Below are 26620 nucleotides of genomic sequence, written 5' to 3'. Positions count from 1 at the left end.
AGAAATGCCCATATATAAAACATTTCTTGTGATTTTTGAGAGTATGAATGCTGTAATCCCTTCAATCTGCCTGCCCATAAATACCATTTCAAGATTTCTTAGGTTGCATGGATCTAAGGATTTTCCCTGACTCTAGAAACCAGTTGAAGCAGTATCAAGTTGCTAATTAAAGAAGTAGGTTAGCAGCCCAGCCCTGTGTTGCGCTTGGTCATCCTCCCATCCCCCCACTTGTGCAATTTGAGGACAGTTTCCCATCACGTGACCAGGTTTTGATATTGCAGAATGCCTCCGTCTGGCTTTTGACACCTGAGTCTACCAGTGGTCACTCCAGCCCGTTCTGAATGCTGCTGGGCTGCTCTTTACCTTTTTCAGTAGGTCTGCAGCATCCCCCCTACTAGCCAACCCTGATAGCCATCACATTTTCCTTCTGGCTTTCAATTCTTCACGCCTACTTAGGACGGACTTAGGTCTTCCAAAATACGTAAGAGGAGAGTGGGGAAAGGTAGGTAATGTTTTTCATCATTTGCAAATTTCAGCTGCTAGTGTGTATTTGATGTTTGGTGCTTTTATATATTTTAAGAAACAGTCTCTTTGCTCAGAATAATCTTAGGGAATGGAAGAAAACGCAAAGTTCCTTGAACACACAGATTTTTCTCTGGGCCTAAGTTCCTGCTCAGTTTAGAGCTTTTTCTCTCACCGACTCTCTTTACCTTACCCACAGCTGGCTGAACAACCCCATCCCTCAAACCTTGTTTCTCTGAAAGAAATTATCTTGGAAAATTGCTAATATTTTTTTTGTAGAATGTATCCTATCTGCACTGACACCCTCTTACGTTATTAGAGTATTCTTACAACCTAGGCTGAAAGCATCTAAGTTAGGTTGACTTCTCTGATATCCACAACCACCTTAGGAACAATTGGCGAGTATTCTTAGGCCCTTTTTTTGTGCCCTGGGTTGTTTTGATAGTCTGGTGTTGTCTATGGCCTCTTTCTCAGAATAATACTTTAAACATAGAAAAACATTGCTTGTGAAGGAGGACTGGGGAGATGGTTGCGGGGTAGTTTCTAAGACCGTTGCTCAGAAGGGGCCCCAGTTGTTCACTCTCCTCTGGACAGGAAGACCTTACTAATCTGGGATCAGCCATAGGTTCACTGCATTGTAACTACTGACACTAATATTCATCCTGTCGTGGGGCGGGGAAGGGGAACAGCAACAAGTTTCCTGTCAGACGTTAATTACAGTCACACCTACACAAGCACAAAAAGGGGGGGAATTCTCTACCTCTCTCTGTTGAAACCAGGACAATTGTTAGAACTTTGGTTTATTTGAGGGGAGGGAATTTGGGTGTAAAATGCTTGTTAAGGAAGAGTGGTGACTGCTGGGTCTGTCTTACAGCCAGCACTCTTCCACAGTCTATCATGCCAGTTAGGTCTATTCAGAGACAACAGTACAGGTCTCAGAACTTTGTGCAGTGTATCTTGACTGGCCCTCTGGGGAGATTTCTCTGAGACAGACTTCTGGGAAACCACTGAGGAGTATTGAGGCTGTTAGTGCCCTGGATGCAGTTTATAATGCTATCAGTTGTAGTCTTGCTTCAGTTGACTGCAAGATCCTGACCACATTTTTCCTGGTTTGAATCTTAGAGTTCTGTTGGCAGTGAGCCACTTTGAAAGATGAGGTAATGTCTCTCCCCAAGACACAGGTTTGCTTACCGTTCACTATAAAATCGTCGAATTCCCCAAGCTCAGGGTTCTTTTTTCCTTGTGACACAAACTGCTGCAAGTGTAGGCATCTATCTAGGCCTACCCTGTCACTTGGTGGGGCATGGGGATCTGACACAACATCATGCTTGTGTTGCTTACTGTAAGAAAGTTAGTTCTTCATCTCTGATCCAGGCGTCTCATGTCTTCTGCTAGCATCCATGAAAGAATAGCAGCTTAACTTGTTAGTTTGCAAGTAGGATAAAATCCAAACCCATCATAGACTCCTCTGACTGTTGGTATCAAGAATAGGGTCTTGACAGTTGGCTTTCTAGAAGAGAAAGGACATGTGTTAGATGAGGGGATATGAGAAAATAACCAGCAACAGCAAATGCTACTGAACAAGTTGGGGAGTAAGAGTCCCTCATTGTCTTACCTGTTAATATTTTGGGGCTAATCAGCAAGAAGTAGGATTGAAACAGTGCCTGAAAGGTACTTAGGTTGTTGCTCACTTTTCTCTGGGCAGGAGGAGGAAAGGATGTTTTGACAAAGAGACAGAAGCCTGTGGCCCCTGCTGAAGGTAATATAGCTTTGTGATGAGTAAGGGGTTCCCAAAGGTGAAATCAATTATGTCAGCAGTAAGGATATATAGAGCTTTGAGTGGACCAAAACATTAGGAGTTTGTTGAGTCCAAGCAGGTAGCCACTTGAAAATAAATACATGACCTTGCTTAGCTGGCACAAAGCCACCTCCCTCTGCAACCCCAGATCCCTATCTTCCTCTGCTTTAAGGAAAGAAACTGTATATGCTGGGGAGTCTTCGAAGAGGTGGGGACTCTCCTTTTATAGCTCTGTTAAATACAAGCATGTAAGTCACCATCCTGTTTGGTCCCAAGGAGACAGGGAATGCTGGGCACAGGATGGTCAAAAGTGCCAAGGACTGGAACAGATCCTTCGTGGTATATGGGGTGGATGGGGGGAACCACAAAATGCTTGTTGGGGCCAAGAGGTACACAGAAAGGAGGTAGCACCGACCCTGGAGCAGGAGTCAGGAGAAGAGGCCTTCCCACTGACCTGGCTGCCACCTGCAGGCCAACCTCTACCACTCCTGTGATGTCCTCACATGCTTGGCTGAGAGAGAGCATGATCTGTAACGGGTTGGGACCTCCAACATACCTATCTTACACTGCTTGGTTTGGGTTCCCAGAGTGGGGAAAAAGCACCTGAATTCAACTGGTAGGTTTGGGCTAAGTTTGCAATAGGAAAGGAAAATTAAAATGACCTGTAGGGGAGCCTTTACACTGATTCAATATACTACTGTTTTATGATTTTCATATCAATGTATTACTGGTGTCCATTATACATTGGAACTGTGAATGCTTGTAAGTCTCCCATTCAGGGATGTTGGCATATAGAGAAGTGATCCCTGTCTCCTCTCACATAACCTAACAAAAACAATACAGAATCCTGAGAGCAAGGGAACAAAAATCAGCTTTAGTTGAAAACTTGGTCACTGCCAGAGTACTCAGGCGATTTCCCAACAGAGCAATGCCACCTGTCCTTTGCAGGCACCAAGTGCACTCTTTTAAAAAGGTGGACAGTCATTAGGCTCCTGCTGAGCTATTACTAAAACTGAAGAGTTACCCTGTGAAAGCCCTGTAACTCTGGCCTAACTTAGCCATTCTGGGCCATGTTGATTTAGACTTGACAATGAACAACAAAGAACCCAGCAGGCTTCCGTAGTCAAATGGAAATGATGGGTTCTGGGGTACAGCCAGCCAGACCATCTTAGTTTTACATGAAAAAGTGACAGCTACTCCTTTGGAAGAAATATATTCCCTACTCTCCTCTCTGAAGCAAAGCCATGGGCTCACTGGGGCCTTTGATTCACAGAGACTTCCCCAGTCAAATGCCCAAGTTAAAAGTCGTTGATGGCCAGCGATGATTCTGGAAGACTTACTGCAATAGGGCTAATAGCACAATGGGCTTGAAAATCATCACCCTTGCCTTAGTCAGTTCCTAGGGGCGAGACATGTCATTTTTTTTACCAACTCTTGGGCTGTTGACAGTGGCTGAGTCTCATCTTTCACTTGGAAGACTATGGACTGTCAGATTAAAGATACTTTTCTTTGGGGCCACAAACTAGAAATGAATTATAGCTAATAATTGAACTATTTGGGTCACTTATGTAGATGCCCAGAGTGAGGGCTCATTCTCTGATGAGTCCCACTGGAATCAAGCTGCTGATGAAGCCCGTACTGATTGCCACCATTGTTGCCTCATTCCATCATCATACTAGACATAGCATTACATGTACCATCATAGCCTGGGCACAAAGTAAAGGATTTATGCTTCTGATGCCAGGCTGCATGCCAGTCTTGTGACTCCTGTCAAAAGGCCTATTTATCTAGCCATGAGTGAGACCACATAGTACAGGGCGTGACTCTCCTCTCCTGGCTGATGGACTATATCAGACCTTTGGCTCCCTCATAGGGTTATCAATAGTGCCTTGCCACTTTTGAATTTTTTCAGATTGTAGTGTTGCTATTCTAGTCTAATCAGCCAACTGTGACTCTGTGCTGCTTTGGACTGGAAACTAATCTGTCTCATGCTTTTGTTTTTCTTGACCATATGCAATCTGACAATGGTACATCTTTTATTGCAAAAGCCAGTTAGCGGGCTGAGAGTCAAGGTACTTGATGGACCTCTTGCTCTTTTATCCACAGGCGTTTACTGTTGTTGAGTGTTGGAACGGCCTACTCAAAAAATGGACTCAAAAATATTTCTGATTACATCTCTTATCCTGATCAATCCTCATCCTGATCAATACACCTTAGTAAGGCAGTTTGGTCACTGAATGTGGCTGTCCCCAGAAAGCGATCACTTCTTTAATCACTTCCTGTTGTACTAGGTTTCTTTAGAGAGAAAGAACCAATATGTGTGTATTTAAGGAGATGTATTAGAAGGAACTGGCTCACATGATTATGGAAAAGTCCCATGATCTGTGGTCTGAAAACTGGAGCCCCTGGAGAGCCAGTGGTATAGTGCTAGTCTGAAACGAAAGGCTTAAGAATCAGGAGAAGTGATGCTGTAAGTTCCAGTACAGAAGCAGGAAAAGACTCATGCTTGAAAAGGGTCAGGCAGAGTGAATTCTCCCTTACTCCAAGTGTTGTTCTGTTCAGGCCTCCAAAGATTGGATGAGGCCCACCTCACCTACACAGGGAGAGCAGTCTGCTTTACTGAGTCTGTTCAAACAGTAATCTCCTATAGAAGCACCCTCAGACATACCCAGAATAATGCTCAACCAAGTATCTGGAGACCCTATGTCCCAGTCAAGTTGACACAGAAAATTAAGCATCATAGCTACTTACTGAGTAATGATCAGAGAGGGTTTGGGGAGTGTTGTATAGATTTTTTCAGAAAACTCAGTATTCTGCCTTGGCCATTGCTGGATGTGATGTTTTCTTTGCCCTAACAGTGTCTCCAGGTCAGCCTGGTCGCTACACCCTCCTGGTGCAGCCAAGCCTAAAGGAGGCCTAGGGCATCCACTTTTAATTCTGGTTCAGGTGCCTGGATTCTCTTGTTGGCTTGACATGGTCGCAGAACATAACATTCGGGGAAAGAGTCACCCCTGGAACCTTCCTCAAAGGAAAGTGGCCTGGTACAGCTCTCCCAAACTGTTGCAAGCTCCTTAAACTCGACTGACTGCTGGGTTTGCCATTTCCCACCAGATGGTGTTGGCCACATTTCGATAGCCATTCCCTTTAACCTATGGAGAAGTCTATTGGAAACATCAGGTGCACTTTCAGCTCAAATACCTCTCGTGCAAAACATGTCACGACCTCTTGCTGTTTCCCTCATGCTCATTCTTGATGCTATTGCGCAGTCAACCATGGGGTGGATAAGTGCCACCTGGCTGGTAGTGTGGACATATGAGACAGGTTGGACTAACTGCCATCAGGCAGTCTTTCTAAAAATACGGACTGGTTTCAATTATTTTAAGTGAACTGGGAACTTTAAGACCTACCAGGAGGCCACATTAGGGCATGGTCAGCCTGGGTCCCCTGAATGATGTAGGTTCCCCATGGGAGGCCCCAGCAATATAAACAGGTATCATCATGCCCCCAGGACTGTACTTCTGTGTGGAAGCCAGATATTAACTTGCCTCCCTCCCTGAAATCATGGTGCCTTGCACCATAGGGAGGGCCGTAGGCAACCTTCAAGTGTTTAAAGAAGCACCGTGTTTAAAGTAGATCACTTAACCCTCAGATGACTGTGGAGATTATTCCAAAATGAGGCTACCCTTGGTTACACAGGGAAGCTTCTGGTGGGGCGACTGACTTACTAATGAACACTCTGCAAGAGGTTATCCCTATGTTGAGAGTAATCCTATTGGAAATACTGATAGGAAATTTGTTCTGATTTAAGCTGAAGTGATCAGTGATACCACCACAGCCCTGGAAGTCACACAACACTGGCCAGTGTGGTTATGGATGATAGAATTGTCAACTTCCTCCTGGGCCAATGTAGAGTCTGAAGTTGCTAATACATCATTTTGCTGTACCTGGAATAATGCCTTAGGCCAGGTACAAGGTCAATACAGAAATTACAGAATGCCACCTGTTTACATTAGACCTAAATGGCTTATAGTTTTTATTTTTTATTTTTGTTTTTTGGTGGTGGTTGTTTTTCCACCTGGTTGGGTCAGGGCTCGTGAGCATGGCTGAGGTCCATTCTACAGATTGGTCTTGCCCTGTTGCTTGTGGAGTTCTGTTGATAGATATTATCCTTAATTAAATGCTCTATTAGAACAGAGTGGATTTATCCATTTTTCTGTCAGATTAATCAGAATGGCCATCTGTAAAAAGTGCTGTGGAGGCCAGAGAAGACAAATAGGGACTCTGTGGCATCTTGCTGCACTGATGGACAGTGACTGCAAAGGGGTGTGGTGGGAGACTCGATAACATGGGTGAATGTAGTAACCACACTGTTTTTCATGTGAAACCTTCATAAGAGTGTAATGATACCTTAATAAAAAAAATCACTTTAAAAAAGTGCTGTGGAGGCTAGAAGAGGAGTAACTTTTAGAATGGAGGCTGGGGGGTCCTCATACAGAAAGTAAAATCTGTTTGCTCTGAGTCATAAATGAGCAGCACCAAGTGTGCCCATTTTACAGATGAGGAAACTGAGGCACAGTTTAAGTAATTTACCAACGTCACTCAGCTAGGAAGTGGGAAGTTGCACAGGGAGCCCAGATCTCTTCATTTCCAAATACAGAGATTGCTACTGTTACTGAAAGCCGGTTCTTGTCACCGAAACTGAATCACAAAATATCATGACAAGTTTTTGAGAAGAGGAAAGAATTTTCTTTGCCAGCATATGAGGGAAGTGGCATGCTAGTGTCTTAAAGAAGCACTGTCCCGAAGCATGAGCAGTTAGGGCTTTTAAAGGGGAAATTGTGGGGAAGAGGCCAGTGGTGTTCATGACCACAGACTGACTCATCAAGTAGCAATTTGCAGTGTCTGAGCAGACATTTGTGCACGAATTCAATTGTTTTCCTTACTAGTTCCTCACTGGTGCCCTGGGACAGGATGTCTTCAGTTCTGCAGAATCAGCTCTGTGCATCATCTCTGACCCTGTAACTCAGAAGATAAGGGGAACAAAAAGAAATTGCCACCATTAATGCTTACAAGGTTTTGGGGGCTACTTGAGTTCATTTTCAGGTTAATGTTAGTTAAGCCCAGGGATTTAATTCATTTTCCTCTGTTGCACTACTAAACCTTACTGCCTCAGGCATAGGGATAGAAAGGTTTGAACCAATGAAAGAAGTGAGAGAGATTTTGCATAACTAGACATTTTTTAAAAATTGACTAGGTGATCCACAGAGTTGGTGATTGTGAGTTTCCAGAAGGCTGGTGAAGAACCATGGGACTTTGTATGAGTCAATTTTTAAAAATGAAACATTTCAGACAGATAATACAGTTGAAAGAATAATAAAATGAACACCCACTGTTACCTTTTAAAAAAAATACCAATTGAAGTCACTTTAGTACCCTACTTCCTGCACTCTCAGCAGTTACTATTACTCTTGTTATTATTCCTATGCATTTTCTTCATACCTATGTGTCTGCTAACAATATATGGTATTGCTTTACATGTTTTAAAACTTAATATATGGTATTTAGTTGAGGGTTCCTTAGACCACCCCTCTAGGCTCAGAGATTCATTAGAAGGATTCATAGGATGCAGCGTATAGTTGGACTCACAGCAAAGATTCATTACAGCAATGTAGTGAGCACACCCACAGCTGGAGTCTCACAGAATTCATGTGTAGGCTGTTCACCTCTCCTGAGGGACTGCACTAAACACACTTTTCTGCCTGCAACAGAAATGCAGCCCATGTGCCAGGTTTCCCATTAGAGACCCAGTTCCCACAGTTTTTGTTGAGGACTGGTATGTGGGCACTCTCTTAGCATGTACCAAAATTCCAGACTCCCGGAAGGAAAGAAGACATATTGTGTCCCGGCTGTGCACAGTCTACATGTTAAAATTGGAATTCTATAGGAAGAGTTATCCTTTCCCTCCCATTTATTTATTCAGTTATTCATATCTCTATGGACTTAAGGGTTTTTATTTTATTCATCGCATTGTAATCTATTTTCTTATTCAACGTAAGTACACATTCATACAATATATAAGGAAATATTAGTGCAAATTTTATTTTTTTAAGCGGGAATGACCCATTGCTCTGGATCTCTGGCCCTTCTGGTGGAGCCCCTTCTGACATCCGGAACCTTTGCTTGACTCTCAGGCTGTGCAGGGAAGTTTTAGACGGTGATACCAATCGGCGGGGACCGAAGATGGGAGGAGGGGGAGGAAATAGAAGGGCCGGGGGCGGAGCCAGGGAGCTGAACGACGGCTGGGAGCCGTGGAAGACCCAGGGAATGAACTTGACCTTGGGCCCGACCGGAGTGACTCTTATCGGAGAGGAAGGGGCCCGCCCCGCGCCACAGCCGGGCGAGGCTGGCGGCTGGGAAGAACGTGGACAGCCAAGGCTGGGCCGCGAGGGGGCGGGGCGAGGACGGAGATGGGCGGGGTCTTAGCCAAGCCGGTTTGTGGGGGCGGGGCTGACTTCTGGCCGCGTCCTGCCGCCGGCGGCTGCTGCCTGGGTCCTCCTCGGTACCCCCTTCCTCTCCTGCGCTTGGCGTGTGGATCTGCCCGCCCGCGACCTCCCCCCTGGCCCCTCGGTATCTTTGTGTCCGTGTCCGCAGTCTATCTGTCTGTTTCTTTCTTCCGTCTCCCCAGCCTTGATCATTCTTCCGGGCTTCGGTGTCCGAAACGTGAGAGCGCGTTCCCACGCCCAGCTCTGCCCCGAGAGAGACGGAGGAGCCGGGGACCCCCGCTCAGGTGAGCAGGGCTGGGGTCTGGGGAGTACCCGCGACAAGCGGGCCAGGTTCGGCAGTGTTAGAGTCCAGGAACTCAGGGTTTCTCCGAGAGAACAAAGCACACAGGCATGGAGATGTAAATACAGGCAAAGTCTTTATTCAGCCAGCAAGCTGGGGTTGACAGCACCTCCCCTGACACGCAGGCCGAGTCCGAGCTGCCGACCCCCAGGCAACTTTAGGTATTGCTTATATAGGATTTTCACAGCCGTTACACCGAAGCCCGCGCATTTCTACAACCAATAATTTTAAAACACATTCTATATTGTAACCTTTCAGGAAACACTCCAGTTGCCTGACCGCTTCTATTGTTATCTCTTGCTTACCCAAACATGTCTATGTGACTTATCACGGATCACGTCCCCAGGCTGTGCCCACTTCTAGTTATCTAACTTAAAGCAGGCGCATTTCTAAGCTTAGCCTCGGGTTGTTTATTCAAAACTGGGTGGCCCATGCTTTAGGCAGTTAGGTTAAATGTTATTAGTCCTTTTTCCTGACTCTTGATGCCCTCTGCCCTCCTTTACAGGCAGGCCGTCTGGGTTTAGGAAATCCGGTCGGGGCAGTTTTGAGTCAGGCACCCAGTCGGCTAGGCTCTCAGACACAGTGTCTTCTTGGCTAGTTTTGTTTTTGTTTTACTTCCACTGAGTCAAATTTAAGCCTTAGTATTTAGAGATGAAAGGGAACTGAGACTGGGGAAACTTTCCTAGAAAGGGGTCTGTGGGCCGCGGAGAGCCCAAAGCTGGGACTTTTTTGCTACTGACTCATTGAGTGACCTCATGTAAGTTTCTTCCCCTCTGTGGGTCTAAGTTTTCCCGTCTGTATGTACCACGAGAGGAATTTGGGCTACGGGATCTCTGAAGGCCTGACGTACGATGGATGCGCCTTAACTATGAGTTGTTCCTAAAATTAGTTGTTAGGAATGAGTAAATGAGGTAGGCCTCCTGGGGTCCACTGGAGGCTGCCTACTACCCTGGATTAATTGGAGTCTGGAATTACATTGTTCTTGTAGCCTGAGAATTGGTGGTGGTATCCCCATTAAAAGCGAGGAAAAAGAGGCTTAGTGACTTGTTAGTGTCAAAGCCAAGTCAGATGTCAATGTTCCTACAACACTATGCTCTCTCCCAGTTAAGAGAGCAGGGAAGACTTGATTGAAAGGTGATTATATGGAGCAGCAATTAATAATGTGTTCTCTGCTAAAATGAACAACTCTAAAGCAGAAATATATCTGATTTTTCTCTATCCCTAATTCTCAGTGTATAGTTTATGTGAAATAGTTTGGAAGTCTGTGCCAGAGCCATCATCTGTATCATCAACATGATCAGCATAATCATAATTAATAAAAAGCAATGATAGTGACCATGATTGTTATAGTGGTAGCAAAGCCATAGGTGAAATTGTGAAGACACCAAAATTTATTATGAAGACTTCTAATAGAGTGCTTTAAAGTTTACAGAGCACTTTCAAGTGGTTCTTCATATTGGTCATCTTAGGTGGGTAGCATTATTATCTGCATTTTACAAGCAAGGAATCCAAGACATAATGAGATTAAGTGACAAATACTAGGCCACACAAGTAAGAGGTAGGGCTGGGACGTGAATCCAGTCCCCAGTGACACGTTGTGCTTGTCCTTTGGTGCTCTCTGCACTCCAGCTCTCTTCCCTTTTTCCTAGCTTGTCTCCCCACTCCATGCCTATCCTGTGCTCCATTCTTTTTCACACCAGAAACTTCCTATTTTGATGTTAACTAATAATCATGTGTTGGCTAATGATTCATAGTGTTGGTATTAACTCATAATTAAAATGCTAGCTTTAGGAGTTTAAAATACCATCTTTCAAAAGGGATTTAAATGCTTTAAATGAAGGGAAGTTGTAACAGTTGCTGTTATTAACATCATCATTATCCAGAGGTTTCAAGGAATAAACTAGAATACTCAGTGATTGACAGTCTAAAAATAATAACTGTCATATATTCAGCTCAAAATCACATCATGGGCCCTATAACAGCCAGTTAGACTTTTTAACTTAATTCTCCCAACCACTCTACTGAATTTTATAGGTAAGGATCCTGAAGCATAGAGAAGTTAAACAACATGCCCAAGGTCATGTAGGCTGGCCTGGTTCAAATCCTTTATTCTTAACCATTACATCAGCGTGGCTCAGGGACAGATCTTTACTTAGAAGAAGACCCAACCCTCCCTGGCAGGAGAGCCTGGATTGAGGAGAGAGAGGTGTGCTCTAGTTTTGTGTGAAGTCAGTTCACCACTGCCTTTCAGTTCTGTTATTGAGGGCCCAGAATTGGAGGGAGGAGAGGCATTTCTTCTGGACTCAGGAAGCCACCTCCCCTTCCCCTGTACCAGTGAGCCATGGTTCTTCTCTCTAAGTTAGAAACAGGTGAGCAGATGTGTCATTCCTATGCTATTGTTGGGAGTTTGTCTTGAGTGCCACTAGGGGGCTGTAGCCAGAAGCAAACCTTCCAGTTCATTGCCCACAAGACTACCAGAAAGACTGGTGATCTGCCGAAAACTCCTAAGTTGCTCTCTGTGGAATAAACACCTTAATAAGGTACCAAAGCTTCCCAGGGTCTGGACTCCGCTGACACCTTCAGTCCCATCTCTGCTCGCAGCTTTTGCACCATGCCATGGTTCATATTGAGCTACTGGGAGACCCCATGGCTCACTATGTTTTCTATCACCTAGACTTTTCATATGCACTCCCACTGCCTTTCTTCTTTTCACTCTTCCATGGGCTAACCCACTATTCATCCTTTAAGATCCAGCTCACCCATTCATTCAATCATTCAACAAATCTGTGCCTCATGTCTCTCAGTTCCCAGGCAAGGTTCTTGGTATAGAGGTGCAGCAGTGTCTCTGCCCTTTATGGAGCTTCTGTTCTAAAGTACATATGAAACAAGTTTAATGTGGACGATCAGTGCATGGAGAATAGAGCCGGGACAGGAGATAGGGAGGGGCAGGCAACAGCTAAAGGAGGTCAGGGAGTGTGCTCTGTGGCTATCCAAAAGAAGAATTCCCAGGCATAGAGTGTAAAGATAAGAGATCTTTATCTTCTGATAAAGAATTCAGAGCATACAGATATAAAAGGCACTTGGCTAAGTAATTATGCCTCCAAAAATCCTCTACTGCCTTCATATGGACAGATAGCGTTTCTTGGTTTTCTCACATGCTCTCATGTTTACTTCTAAAGTAGCACTTATTACATGATACTGTAATTGTCCATATGTATGTCCATTTCTGTCACTTGATGGGGATTTCTGGAGGGCTGAGAACTCTGCTTGCTATCTGTCTCGCAGCACCCGGTTTATGGTCTGACTTGGAGTAGGCACCCAGAAATACTAAGTAAATGAATAAGTTCTTACTTCCTGATCATTTTTATAGATAATTTTTTATAGATAATTATAGACATTGCCTCCTTTATGCTGTTGAGACCATGATGTTCCCTTGTATAAAAAAAAATAAACATTTGAGCACATCTGTGCCCTCTTGCCTGGGTTAGATTGGGGTTGGATGATAGATGGTAAGGAAAAAAAAAAAGAATTCTAAGCCTGGTTCTGATGTCTGACTTGATTCCCTTTTTGGGCCGCTAAGAAGTAAAACATCTGATTTTCTTTGAGAAGTATACCTGGAGACTTACATTTTTCAACATTATGGCAGACTAGCTAACTCATAATGTATGTAAGTGGTGCATATCATAAAAAAGTCCTTTACAGCTGAGTTTGCAACAAAGAAAGAGAAGTTCCCAGGGCCTAAAAACTGAGAGTAAACTAAAAACTGAAGTAGTTAGCATCTTAACTTGACCTCAGATGCCCTGGATATTTGCTCATCTCACCTACCTAGAAATTTAGGCTTTAATAGACCTGCTGTTAAAGTGAATGGAACCAAAGGCCCCCATGTGTCAGACTCTTGTTGGAACGGAGATTTCCGCATACAGCTGGGTCCCTTGAAAATCTACACCCTAGGAAGAAAAAAAAAAAATCAACTATTGATAGAGAGATGACAAAGAAGATTGCCTCTAATCCTAGGCTCCAGTAGAGGGGAAAAGTTTCCGTGGAGAATTCTTAACCACAGATGTTCCCATATTTGGAGTAGGGTTTTTATTTAGATTATCCGAATGGCCTAAAAACTCTGTCCAGAAAGTGACATTAATGTTAGGCTGGAGGAAGGAAAAGCAGGGACATGCAAACAGAGCAGAGAGATACCATGGAAGGAGAACGGACCAGACCCCAGGGTCCATGCCTTGTATAGAGGGGGGACAGCTCTTCCTGAATTCCATCCTTATGATGTGCCAACTAAGACCCGGATGTCAGCCTCCTCCCTCTTGGAAGGAAAAAAGTTTCTAGTTGTCTATTATATCACCTTTAGCCAATCATACCTCTCCACACCCCCTAAGATAGCTTGCCCACTCCTCCCCCTCCTAACCCCTTATAAGCCCCCATGTCCCTGACTGAGTGTGACTTCCCCAGCCTGTGACAGCCAGACCACAGAACATCACCCTGGAATTTGCATTCAAATAAACTACCTGGCCCTTTGTTGCCTCTCTTTGCCTGCTTATTTCAGCTAGAATTTACCTTACAATTAGAAACTATCTGGGCTGGAAATACCCCTGTATGCTTGGCAGAAGCACATGCAGAATACATCTGAGAGACATGCTTGACACAGGCTGCATAGGATTCCCATAGAGTCTGGGGGATAGATTTGTCAAATGAAATGCATATTGCTTCCTTTGTGCTGTTGAGACCGTGATGTTCCCTTGTATAAAAAAAAATAAACATTTGAGCACATCTGTGCCCTCCTGCCTGTGATCCCCAGAATGGCATGACAGAGCAGAACTTGCATACAAGCCAGTGTGGATACACATTGAGCTGCCTCCTTTCCTTGCAGAGGTCATGGAAGAGGTGACATCGTGCTCCTTCAACAGCCCTCTGTTCCAGCAGGAAGACAAGAGAGGGGTCACCTACCGGATCCCAGCCCTGCTCTACGTGCCTCCCACCCACACCTTCCTGGCCTTTGCAGAGAAGCGCTCCACGAGCAGGGATGAGGATGCCCTCCACCTGGTGCTGAGGCGGGGGCTGAGGACTGGGCACTCGGTACAGGTGACTCCTCATCCCAGCTCTGGCCCTGGGCCTCAGTTTCTCACCACATTGCTCAGAGCACTTCAGGTTCTGTGCCTTTTCCTATAAGGGCAGGAAAAGGTCTGTATGGGGCTGAGGAGGAAAAACAGAGCAATGGCTCTCAGAACTTGTAAGTACTGAATACTTCTGGTGTGCTGGGGGCACTTTGGATCCTCACAGCCACTCTGTGACATAGAAACTGTTGTCGGTCACATTTTACAGGTGAGAAAACTGAAGCTCAGGGAGATTGCCATTTGCTCAAGGTCATACAGTATATTAAGGTAGTGGAAGCAGTCTTCAAATGTGGCCTCTGATTCCAAAGGCCTTCGTGGTTCATTCAGGTTCAGCGTGCTTTTTGTTCACATTCTCTTTAATCCTGGTAAGCCACCCAGGGAAGTAAGCATTGTTAGTCCAGGCTTGCTGATGGGGGATCCTTGTGCTCCAAGAGGTAGGTAGCTTGTTCAAGACCACAAGTAGCAGATGATGGTGGGGAGGATAAACACAGCCTCCCACCTGCTTTATGTGAGGTACATATCATTAGCCCTCTTTTACAGGAGGAAATGGGCTGAGAATTAAAGTGACTTGACTTGGGCACATACATCAGCAGCAGCAGAACTGAGGTTGGAGCCCTTGTCCCTAAGAAGCACATCTTACTGCATTTTTTAATACTAAAAATATGTTTAGTTGACATACAAAATTATATTTGTTTCAGGTATACAACATAGGAATTCAGCCATTATATACATTATGAAATGCTCACCATAGTAAATATAGTTATCATCTGTCACCGTTCAAAGATACTACAATGTTAATGACTATATTCCCTATGTTGTACTTTAAATCCCTGTGACATATATTTTATAATGGAAAGTTTGTACCTCTTACTTATTTTGTATTTGAAAGTTTGTACCTCTTTATTCCCTTCACCTATTTCATCTGTCCCCCCTGATGCCCCTCCCCTCTGGCAACCACCAGTTAGTTCTCTGTATTATTTTCCTTTTGTTTGTGTTGCGTTTTGAATGGGGAAGGAATGGTTGCTGCACTTGGGCCTATGAGCTACAGGGTTATTTCAGATCCCATTTTTCCTACTGTCAGCTTCTTTTATGTCCCAGAGCTGGCTGAAGTGAGGATCTGATGCAACAATGGATTTGAAAGTCTGGTGTAAACAACAAAATACATATACTTTAATCTGCTTTTCTGCCCACAGAAAGCTCACCATTAACACTTCACGTCCATAGACATGCTTTTTTTTGCTGTGAGTGTGCAAATGCTATTCTGCTGAAGGGAGGCCTTGCCGGCAGCCTGTCTTTGCTTCTGATGACTTGCTCACATTTCCCTGTGGGGAAGTGTTTTAGTTTGGGGCATTTCCTGTCCCTGATCTTCCACCTTATCTTGTCATGTGCCTTCCTTACAGCTTCCCAGAACTAAGCCTTTGTTGGCATCCCCAGCCTCCAAAGAGACCAAGCCCTGCAGCTTGGAGCCGGCTTGGAGTTCCAGTGCTTCCATTTCCTCCAGGCAAGCATTGCCTGTGGTCATGTTACCCTGCTGTCTATCAAGGACAGTTGGGCTGTTAAGCATTTTTCATCAGACCTACCTGTTGTTTAACTTCACTACCCAATAGTCACACACATGCACAAACATGGCCACTTTAGCTGTGTCATTTTATTCACTTTGATTCTCTAATTTATTTAACTGGCTTCTTGAAGGTAGATGACTCATCAGCCTAACTTCTCTCCTAGTACAGAAATCTTCTGTATTCCATTGGTAGCTACTAACAGCTTAGTGGTTAAGAATGTGGCTTTGGAGGCAGGGAAGACCTACCACTTAGTGGCTGTGTGACCCTGGGGACTCAGTCCTTCTCTGTTTCCTCATCCACCAAGTGTAATTAATAATGGCAGTTACAGAGTAGGAACGTAACATTAGTAATCTATAAAGGGCCTGCTTTCCTCAAATGAGGAACTTAAGCCTGTGGCAATTGTTAACTTTTTCTCTGGAATGGGATGATCTATACTTCTAATTACCCACTGGGCTTGTTCTGCCTTCAGGGGCAGCCAGTCAGTCTGTATGTAACATAATATCTTTCCCAGAGAACTGCGCTTTGATGTACCTGCAAGTAGTAGTCATGCCTCTTGAGTTTTCTTTTTGGGCCTTAACAGCTTTAGTTCTTTCAGTAACGCCTTAGGCCACAGGCTTGATTTGGTTTCTGGTTCCATCAAAACTATTGATTACTGTCGTTAGGATCTGGTCTGTGGTATCAGGCTCTTTTTCTTTCTTTTCTTCCTTCCTTCCTTTTTCTTTTGATCTTCCTCTCTTTTTAAAGATATTGTGTAGCTCCTATAATGTGCTGGGCAGTGGAGATACAAAATTAGAATAATTGGGTTTATACTCTCAAAAGACTCATAGTCTAGGAAGGGAGCCAGTCATAAAACTGTGTTATGGAAGTGCTGTAACTCCTCTGCATGTATCAAGAGCAAGCCATTGGTTGCCTTTGGTAGGGAAAGGGAGGAAATTTCACTGAAGTTTTCATAAAGGAGGTAACTTTTGAGTTGGGTTTTTTTGTGTTTTAATATTAAGGTATCATTGATATACCTTAATCTTATGAAGGTTTCACACGAGTAAGTTTGTGGTTACTATATTCACCCCTATTAACAAGCACCCCCACCACACCCCATTGCAGTCACTGTCCATCAGTGAAGTAAGATGCTACAGAGTCACTAGTCTTCTCTGTGCTATACTGCCTTCCCTGTGACCCCCCTACATTATGTGTGCTAATCATAATGCCCCTTAATCCCCTTCTCCCTCCCTCCCCACCCACTGTCCCCAACTCCTTCCCTTTGGTAACTGCTAGTCCCTTCTTGGAGTCTGTGCGTCTGCTGCTGTTTTCTTCCTTCAGTTTTGCTTTGTGTTATACTCCATAAATGAGTGAAATCATTTGGTACTTGTCTGTCTCTGCCGGGCTTATTTCACTGAGCATAATACCCTCTAGCACCATCCATGTTGTTGCAAATGGTAGGATTTGTTTTCTTCTTATGGCTGAATAATATTCCATTGTGTATATGTACCACCTCTTCTTTATCCATTCATCTACTGAGGGACACTTAGGTTGCTTCCATTTCTTGGCTATTGTAAATAGTGCTGCGATAAACATAGGGGTGCGTATGTCTTTTTGAATCTGTAATCTTGTTTTCTTCAGGTAAATTCCTAGGAGTGGAATTCTGGGTCAAATGGTATTTCTATTTTAGATTTTTGAGGAACCTCCATATTGCTTTCCACAATGAACTAAATTACATTCCTACCAACAGCGTAGGAGGGTTTGAGTTCAGTTTTGGAAGGTGAATTGGGCATCTACAGAAAGTGAGGAAGAGTATTCTAGACTGAGGGGACAGTATATAAACATTTAGCATTGCCTCTTTCTATCTTTATAAGTCATCCTGTAATACTTGACAATTAGTGAATGCTTGGGCCTTCACAATTTTATAGATCTCAATACTCTTTTATTTTTTATCTCTGAAAATTACCGGTGTTTTGAATGAGCCTCATGCCTGCTGTTTCTCAGTCCTTCTCTCTCTCCCTTCCCCTTGTCCAGTGGGGTCCTCAGAAGCCACTGATGGAAGCCACATTACCTGGGCATCGCACCATGAACCCCTGTCCTGTGTGGGAGCAGAAGAGTGGCTGCGTGTACCTATTCTTCATCTGTGTGCAGGGCCTTGTCACTGAGCATCAACAGATTCTGACAGGCAGGAATGCTGCCCGCCTCTGCTTCGTCTGCAGTCAGGATGCTGGCAGTTCATGGAGTGAGGTGAGGGACCTGACTGAGGAGGTCATTGGCCCGGAGGTGAAGCGTTGGGCCACATTTGCTGTGGGCCCAGGTCATGGCATCCAGCTGCAGTCAGGGAGGTTGGTCATCCCTGCATATGCCTACTACATCCCTTACTGGTTCTTTTGCCTCCGGCTACCGTGTATAGCCAGGCCTCATTCCCTGATGATCTACAGTGATGACCTAGGGACCACGTGGCACCGTGGCAAGCTTATTAAGCCCATGGTGACAGTGGAATGTGAAGTGGCAGAGGTAAGTGGGAGGGCTGGCCACCCTGTTCTGTATTGCAATGCCCGGACACCACACAGGTGCCGGGCGGAGGCACTAAGCACTGACCGCGGTGAATCCTTTCAGAGACCAGCCCTGAGCCAACAGCTCTGTGAGCCCCCGCATGGCTGCCAGGGCAGTGTGGTGAGTTTCCGACCTCTGGAGATCCCACATGGGTGTCAGGACTCTAATGGCAAAGATGTTCCTGCTATTCAGCAGAGTCTTCTGCTGGACAGCTCCCCAAAGCTACAGCAGGAAGCTGGAACACGGTCAGAATCATGGCTCCTGTACTCACATCCAACCAGTAAGAAACGAAGGGTCAACCTAGGCATCTACCTCAACCAGACCCCTTTGGAGGGTGCCTGCTGGTCCCATCCCTGGATCTTGCACTCTGGGCCCTGCGGCTACTCTGATTTGGCTGTTCTGGAGAATGAAGGCTTATTTGGGTGTTTGTTTGAGTGTGGGACCAAGCAGGAGTTTGAGCAGATTGCCTTCCGCCTGTTTACAGCCCGAGAGATCCTGAGCCGCATGGGGGAATGCACCGGCCCTGGGAGGAACTATGAGCCAGTTCCAAACTAATTGGCTTAGGACCCAACTTTCCAGACAAGGGAAACCAGTGAAGGCAACCGTAGGCAGGATAATGGAGGAGGCTGGGTTAACAGGTTACCGAAGTCTACGGAGAATCCAAAAACTTAATATTCTGCTTCCTATCCTTTTTCACTTCTCCTTCTCCAAAGAACAAAATGAGAATTTGCCATAGCTCCTGCAGTGGAAAGAGCACTCATCTGTGAGTTGGGAAATCATGATGTGGTCCTGGCTGTCCCACTGGCTTGCTTTGGGGCCTTAGACACGTCACCCGAACTTTCTGGGTCTCAGGTCCCCATCTGTAAAAGGAGAGGATTGGTCCTGTGATTTCCCTGCTTCCCAGCCTTAGGAAAGGCAGAGTGCCTGCACACTCCATGATCAGCAAGTAAGTCCTGGATGCACATAGGACTCTGATCTCAGAATGGAAGTCAGAGGATTCATCTTTTCAATGACTCGTCACTCATCCACGTGTGAGGTTACAAGCAGGAAGATCTAGATGGTTCTGTTTTTAATAACAAAAACACCCACACCCTTCTAATCATGCTCAAAGCTCTACAGGCTCTATCCTAGAGGAAATGGCAAACAGTGGAATCATGAGGTCACCTACCTTCTCCCACTTGGCAGCTCTGCTCAATCTTTCCTTCCTCATCCAGAAAGCATTATGTCCAGGGAGAAAATGAGGAGCTCAATGCCAGTGTCCTTGATAATGGTACTTATTGTTTCTAATGGTATTACTCCTATGAAAGATGAACCTGAAGTTCATTTATTTATTAGGATGGTTCCTGACAGGGAAATAACATGGGTTAGGATTTTAAAGCATTGGACAAAACCCTCCATGGTCTCTGTGCTCAAGGAGCTCACAGTGTATGGGCTATTGGAGAAAATTCAAGAAAATAAATGCAGTTGGTGGGATAGTTTGTAGACGTTGGGCTCTAAGTTGGGATGACGGTAGCTCCTGAGGCCATTGTCTTAGTTGTGTGTCTTTATTGTGCATGTGGTCATCATCTGCCCCAGGACTTATCCAGGGTGCCAGGTTTCCTCCAGTTTTGCTTTTCTCAGAATGTTATCCTGTGCCAGCTACTCCTTTACCCATGGAGACAGTCTTCACCATTGGGAAGTTCTCTGAATCAGACATGAGTTTAGACCTACTGAAGTCACTATGTATGAAGGAATGGCTCTTTGTCTAGTAGGTTTGGGGCTGAGCTTTGCCAATGCTGGGTCTCAGATGATACTAAACTGGCTGCTTCTATTTTATTGTTTCCCCTGTAGACTGTTAACTGTGCCAAAATCCTATTACGAGAGATTTCTTTTTTGTTCCTATTTTAGGAGGATGATGCCTTAAACTGGTATCAGGTAACTATCCTTGCTGCTGAGTAGTGACTCTGGAGAGCAAGTCTTAGTCACAGATACAGCCTAGGAGGCTAAGAAGTTGCATTTGTACCAGTCAGATGGGGGAGAGTCCTGCAGAAGGAAAGTAGAGATTAACTTCACCTACTTCAGCATATGGTTTAAATGGTTTAGAGTGGCATTTTAAAATTCCCTTAGCCTCACATACCTTTCCCAAAGTTTTCTTCCCAGCACACAGTTATGTTCAGTCATTCACTCATTTATACACTTACCTAAGTATTTCTTGAGTGCCTATGTGTGATGTTAGATACTTTCTGTTGCTATTCTCTGGTTGAAAATCTTCAGTGACTCCTTACTGCCTATGAAAGGTGTTCACATTTAGCCTGGCATGTAGGCCCTTCAGTTGTTGGGTGAAATAACGAATACTTGTAAAGCCTGCTGTCAGAGAAGACCTCTGTCAAGTTGGCAAGTGGAGGAGGGTAGGAGTTGGGAGCGGGCAGAGTTGGTGGTGCAGGGAGAAACTGGAGAAGGTGGGCATTAGAAGGGCAGCCCCCTCCCGAGGAGTAGAAACTTCTTGTTCAGCAAAGCCTTCCTGAGCCCTGTACCCCAAATAGATAGGAAGAGGGAGGATGGCTCAGTTCTACAACCAGAGACAAAGGATGGAGCGATCGAGAATATCAACTCCTTAGGGACCATCCACAAAGAGGGTCAAGGAAGGGAGCTGTGCTGCATGCTGGTGTGGTCCGGACCAGCATTCACGTCTCATCCATCTCTAAATTGTCCTTCTCTTTCTCCTTTCCCTTGGCTTCATGTTTGAATCTCCTTCATGACGAGCAGAGAAACTCTTAATAGGCAAAGTGCCTAAGTACATATTTGGGAAATAACAAAATAAGACGGTTGGGGATGGGGGTGATCCAGTATGAGGATTAGAGAAATGACGAGTGGATGATGACAGCTGAGAAGAGAAAGGACAGTGGGAGGAGTCCTGGCACCTTTTGGGAGCAAGAGAAAGTGGCACAGACATGAGGCCAGGCTGGAGAAGTGATGGAGGTGGTGGCCGCTATGAAGAAATGGTAACAGACAGGAACCATTCCCTGAAACATGGAAGGGAAGCAGAGGCCTGCCTAGGCCATCAGGTTAGGCTGCAGCTAAGTTCCTGCCCAGCCCCATAGCTTTAAGCCAACTCGACTTAGCCAGGTTCCAGGCAACCTACAAAAACTGCTACAAGCACTCCAGGTCGGTGGCAGTTACCCAAAGTCTTCGGGGCCCAGGGCCCTGTACCATGGTACTGGTAGCCAACCTGAGCCCATTTCAGCCCCTCTCGGGTCGGCAGAAGGGAGAAGACAGGGCAGGTGGTGGCAGCTGAGAAGAAAAGAGGAAAGCAGACCAGAGACTTGTAGTCTAGAGGTGTGAAGAAAGGACTATGGAGGCTGCGCGTCTTTGCCCCCAGATCCACCCCCCTGCCCTTGGGCCCTTAGGATGGCCCCATCCAGCCTGCAGGGCCCTCCACACAGGCGGGGCCTCCTGCTGCTTGTATGTGCCCAGACTGGCCTCCCACCATTCACCCTCTGGTTCTGCCCATGCTCCCTCCCTCCTGGGCTCCCAGTATTTTACCTCAGGTCCTTGTTACTTGGATGCTTTATTTGGGCCTGTTTCTCCCGGTCACCAGTCCCCCCTCAGATGTCTGTAGGTATCATGAACTGTGGCCACAGGTGAGAGACCCTATGCCCTACCTGTCGGGTAGCCCAAGGGGCTCCTGAGGCTGCTGAGTTTTTGCCAGTTGGCTATGGGTTTTCCTTGTTGCATTATTCAGTAGGTGTTGTGTCATCCTTCTCTGTGCTGCCATAGTGCACCATCTGAGCCTCCTTTTGGTCCTTACCACAGGCTGCCCTGTATTACTGTTGTCTGTGTTAAGTAAGCCCTGTAGGCCTCTGCTAGGCTGTGAACTCCTTGAGGGCAAGTCTCTGACTCCTCTGTGTCCTTTTTACCTTGTCACAATGATTTATTTATAAATACATGCTTTTTCTGTCATAAGCTGAATTCCCTGAAAGTAGGGACTGTGATTCCTCTCTGTCCTCTGCATCCAGCACAGGGCCTGGCACAGAATAGACAGCAGTCACTAATGCTGAATGAATAAAGGAGTCAAAGACCTGGGCCTCCTGGAGCTAACTGAGAAGGCCAGGGCAAGGTCCCCCATAGGGAGGAAGAGGTTGCATCCCTCCAGGGATGGCAGAGCTTTCTAAACCTGCTGAACGCTCACCCTAACTGGGTCTTCTCTGTGTTGGCCTGCTTCCACGTGAGTCACAGAACTTGCTGGGAATGAGCTTTTCTCTGGTTTGAGCTTGGTCCTGCCTGGATGTCCCAGGATCACAGCCCAAGCCCAAAGCCAAGCTCTGATTTGGGGTTCTCATTTCACTGGTTTCCTCTCTGTCCCTGGTTGGATTTTTGTAATGGCCACTCCCCCAGGACTCAGAGGAGATGCTGGGGTCCAGTGTGTTCTGAGCGTGTCTCAGCTCTGATGCCAGGCACCAGGTATGCTCTCTGTACTGCAGGAGCTACCACGACTCTGAAACAGAAAGATGAATAAAGAGCTTAATTTTAGTGACTACTGTTTTTGTTTTTATCAAGGAAACAGATGATTATCATCCTAATACTCCTATCTAGTCTGTACCCAACTTCTTTCAAAAAGTGGATTTGAGCAACTTCTTTTCATAAGAACTTTTACTTCAGAAAACTTAATAATTCTTTGCACTTGGACACATGTCATTGGAACATAGCTACCTATTGAGGGAAGCAGGGCAGAGATTACCATGACTGGTTAGATTGCATATTATACAGTAGCCATTAAGTGGAGGGGTGAGGATGTGCAGAATCGCCCCATCTGACACCAGCCCCAGCATGTGTCATTGTGTCTTGTCTTATTTTTCAAAACACCTTGAGGTTATTCTCAGATTGTAGCTGGAGAGGCCACAAATGCTTAACTCAATAAAGGGAGGTGATAAGTTTAACTTAACTCATGATTTTTACTTGACTTTCTGCTTGTTCAGTTGAGATGCTTAATGTTTTGCCAAATGTTTCAGGATAACTCCGTAAGTTCTGTCTGTAGGTCAGTCTGCTTTCTGAAAAAAATTTACTATTGAAAAAGTTTCAAATGGATATATCTTCATCATATGACTGAGTCATATAATAATGAAAGAGTACTAATTTACCTCTTAAAAATAGTTTTATAAAAATTTATATATTATATAACCAAAAACAGTTTTATTATAATCCTTTTGGAAATCCAATGATGTATTTTATATTTGTGGGTTTTGTTAGATTGCTTAGTGTTTGAAGAACCTTTGGGCTGGAGAGAAATATGCATAAACTTTAGTGCTCAGAATTTTTAACTCATAGTCAATAAAACATTGATGATCTCTTGAATATTTGAACAATAACAAATTTGATTAAACTGCCTTAAACATCGGTTGCAAATTTAGTATAACTGATTCTTTTTGAACATTGCAAACACCATAAATAGTAGGTAAGTCCAGTGATTATAAAACACATCCCTATACCAAAATGGAGAACAAAAGAGTCTTGGCTTTGTTACTTATACCGTTGGGGGGTTCTTACTTTTAAACCCTTCTAGGGTTTTAGTAACTTTACCAGATATCTTTCTCCCTCACCTTCCTAGGGATTTATAATAGCAGATCCAAAGTCACAGCATACCGTTTCAGACAAGCTTGCTTTCCACTGGGAGCATTAAATTGAGAGGCAGGAGGCCGGGAACCGCAGCCTGCCATCTTATCCTCTGGGTCGGTGGAGAATGCCTGAGGGTGGGACCAGCTGGAAAGAGTGGGGTCGGCCGAAACAGCCCTGATGACCCACTAGGGTCCTCCCTGTTCGGGGAACCTATAACCCTCCAACCTGTATTTGATTTTTACTTGATCTACTTCTTAAGTGATTTTGAGTTGGATGTATATAGCTTGCAACCAAAAGAATATAAATACCTATCTTCACAGGAAATTAGGTGAATAGTTACCACGACCTGTTAGTCACTACCTGGAGCAGAACTGCAGGCCATGAGGAATTAATTTTCAAAATAGTCTACTAAAGTTTGATTAACAGTACTAACTAAAGGGTGTATTACCAGGAGATACATCAGGATAGACTGGAGAATGGACTGGACGAGGATGAGTCAGGAATCCAGAGTCTTTGTCTAGAGCTTGCCACTGACATGATGGACAACTTTGTGCCAGCCACTGGCCCTCTCTGGGAGCCTGTTTAATTCAGCTACAGCAGGTGAATGATCTTTGCCCTGCCACTCGTCAGGGAGTTACAAGAATCTCATAAGGGTTTAGGAAACAGTGCAATGCCACATAGATAGAAGATAAGTTACCTTCCACCCACTGATCTCCATTATCCAGCATTGGCAACACTGACAATTGAATGCTGAAAATAAGGGTGATGGATGGAGTGGAAAGGAGAGGCAGACAGGGCCCCTGAGGAGGGCACTCCAAGGTGGGACAGCCATCTTGCCTCACCTCTGGTAGGTCCTTAGCAAACTGCAGGCCCCAGGACTTGGCTAACCTTCTGACTTTGTCCTATGCCTTTTGGTCTCTTTCTTCCCAGCCTGGGTATGGAAGAGGGAAATCTTAGCCCCAGGTGGGAAGGGACTTGCTCTCAGTCATCTCTGTGCTCTATGCCCACCGTAGGGCCAGGCACAGCACAATATAGGAAAGAATGATGCAAGGGGAGTAATAACATTTGTAAAGTGCCTACTGTGTGTTTTTAAGTCATACATTCTCTCATTTAATTCCACAAAGTGTTTTAGAGATAGGGAAGTTGAGACTCAGTTAAGGTTACATGATATGTTCCAGTGTCATACATCTGTAAGTGATGAAGGCATATCTGATTCCAAACCTTTATTTTGGTCATATGGCAACTAAGAGACCAAATTGTGGGTGATGCTTACCTTGGAAGTTGATGTAAGGCAAAGATAGTGCCTCTTCAGTCCCTTGGCACATAGTGGCTGTTCAGCTGCTGGAAGAGGCTGATAGTGACGAACCCGTAGGAATAATGTGTCTCCCAGGGCATTAGGGTGGTCTGTCAAACCTTCTGTTTCATCTGAGAGAAATGCATTGGTTTTTCTTGGAATTCCTGAGCTAGCTGGAGCTTATTTTCTAGTACCCCCAACCTTCAGAAGAGCAGCCTCCCAAGACCTACAGTCATCCTAAATAGCTTTTGTTGTCATCAACTAGGTATAGAATTAGAAATGAGAGTGTGGATGCTCTTGAGGGGTAAACATAGAACTCAATAGCAAGTGACACTGACTTAGTGCCAAGTGACAAAGTCAGAGGCCTGTAGGCACTGGGCAGGTCTCTGCTTGAGCCCCACGTTGAGAAGGCAGCTCTGCGTCTTTCCCCTTCCAGCCAGTCCCTGAGCTGTACCCAGCGGTCAGGTCTGAGCCCATCACGCAGTGTGGGTGGTCCTCCAATACACTGTCTCTAATCCTCACAACAACAAGGAAGCAGGACGTTATTGTCCCCAACCTACGGACAAGGAAACAGTCTTGGAAAGATGAAATGATTGGGCAAGTATCTTAACTATAATTTCTTCATCTGTGAAAACTAGGATAATAAAAGCATCACATAGGGTTTTTGGGGAGGTTAAGTGAGAACATGTATTTAAACTTAAAAGTGCCTGCTATGTAGTAGATATTAAAAAACTGGGATCTTCCGTAATTAGGATTTTCTCCTGTAGTAATTGTATTAGCCCATCAGGTGTGTGCAGTGTGTCAGCAGCACTTTCCAGGTTTATGTGTGCATAGGAATCACCTGGAGAGGTCTTACAAAATAGGCTCCCGCCCTCCATCCCCACCTGCAAGAATCTTAGCAGATCTCGTGGGGGTGGGAGTGGGGTTGGGGGCGAGAACTGGCATTTCTAACAGGCTCCCAAGTAATACTGATGCTGCAGGTCCATGGGCTGTGCTGGAGTAGCGTATCCCAGTACCTAGCTCTCCGTCTGTTACCTCGCTCCTGCTCCCACTCTCACCAGCCCTGTGCCATAGCAGGAACACAGACTCCTACAACTAATGTCTATGTGGAACCAAATTTTATTTGCCAAACAGGTGTCCAACTTGTGTCTCTAGGCCCAGTGAGTTGTATCTTTCCTGGGTCAGAAATTGAGCTTTCCCATGGCATGGTAATTGCCAGGGCTTCCCATTGATTTTCTTGCCAAATCTTGCAGAGGTTAAGGTGACACCACAGCTTGGGCACAGACCTGGGCCTGTGAGCATAGGGGGCTTTTCCATCTGTAAAGCAGGCTTGCAAGGACAGGGCTCAGCCAAGGACCAG

The 26620-nt window shown here is 45.2% G+C and overlaps 1 protein-coding gene across 4 annotated transcripts; it reads left to right on the top strand.

Moving 5' to 3' along the window:
• The first annotated feature begins 293 nt into the window (after positions 1–293).
• Positions 294–25581, top strand: NEU3 (neuraminidase 3). 4 transcript variants are annotated; one of them, XM_017671748.3, is made up of 4 exons: positions 294–502; positions 9006–9107; positions 14037–14248; positions 17853–25581. In XM_017671748.3, exons 3-4 carry the CDS (start codon positions 14042–14044, stop codon positions 18927–18929), a joined length of 1284 nt encoding a protein of 427 aa, XP_017527237.1. In that variant the 5' UTR covers positions 294–502; positions 9006–9107; positions 14037–14041; the 3' UTR covers positions 18930–25581. The 4 variants fall into 4 exon arrangements, with proteins under 4 accessions (XP_017527237.1, XP_073072112.1, XP_036882143.1 ...); XM_037026248.2 differs by lacking the exon at positions 294–502 and adding an exon at positions 8499–8879; XM_073216011.1 differs by lacking the exon at positions 294–502 and having other exon boundaries at positions 8483–9107; positions 14037–14242.
• The last annotated feature ends 1039 nt before the right edge of the window (positions 25582–26620 follow it).

This window comes from Manis javanica, chromosome 11 (assembly GCF_040802235.1).
Source record: "Manis javanica isolate MJ-LG chromosome 11, MJ_LKY, whole genome shotgun sequence".
NCBI lineage: Eukaryota > Metazoa > Chordata > Mammalia > Pholidota > Manidae > Manis > Manis javanica.
Note: the sequence above shows the minus strand (reverse complement) of the source record. Positions and strands in the feature narration are given on the sequence as shown.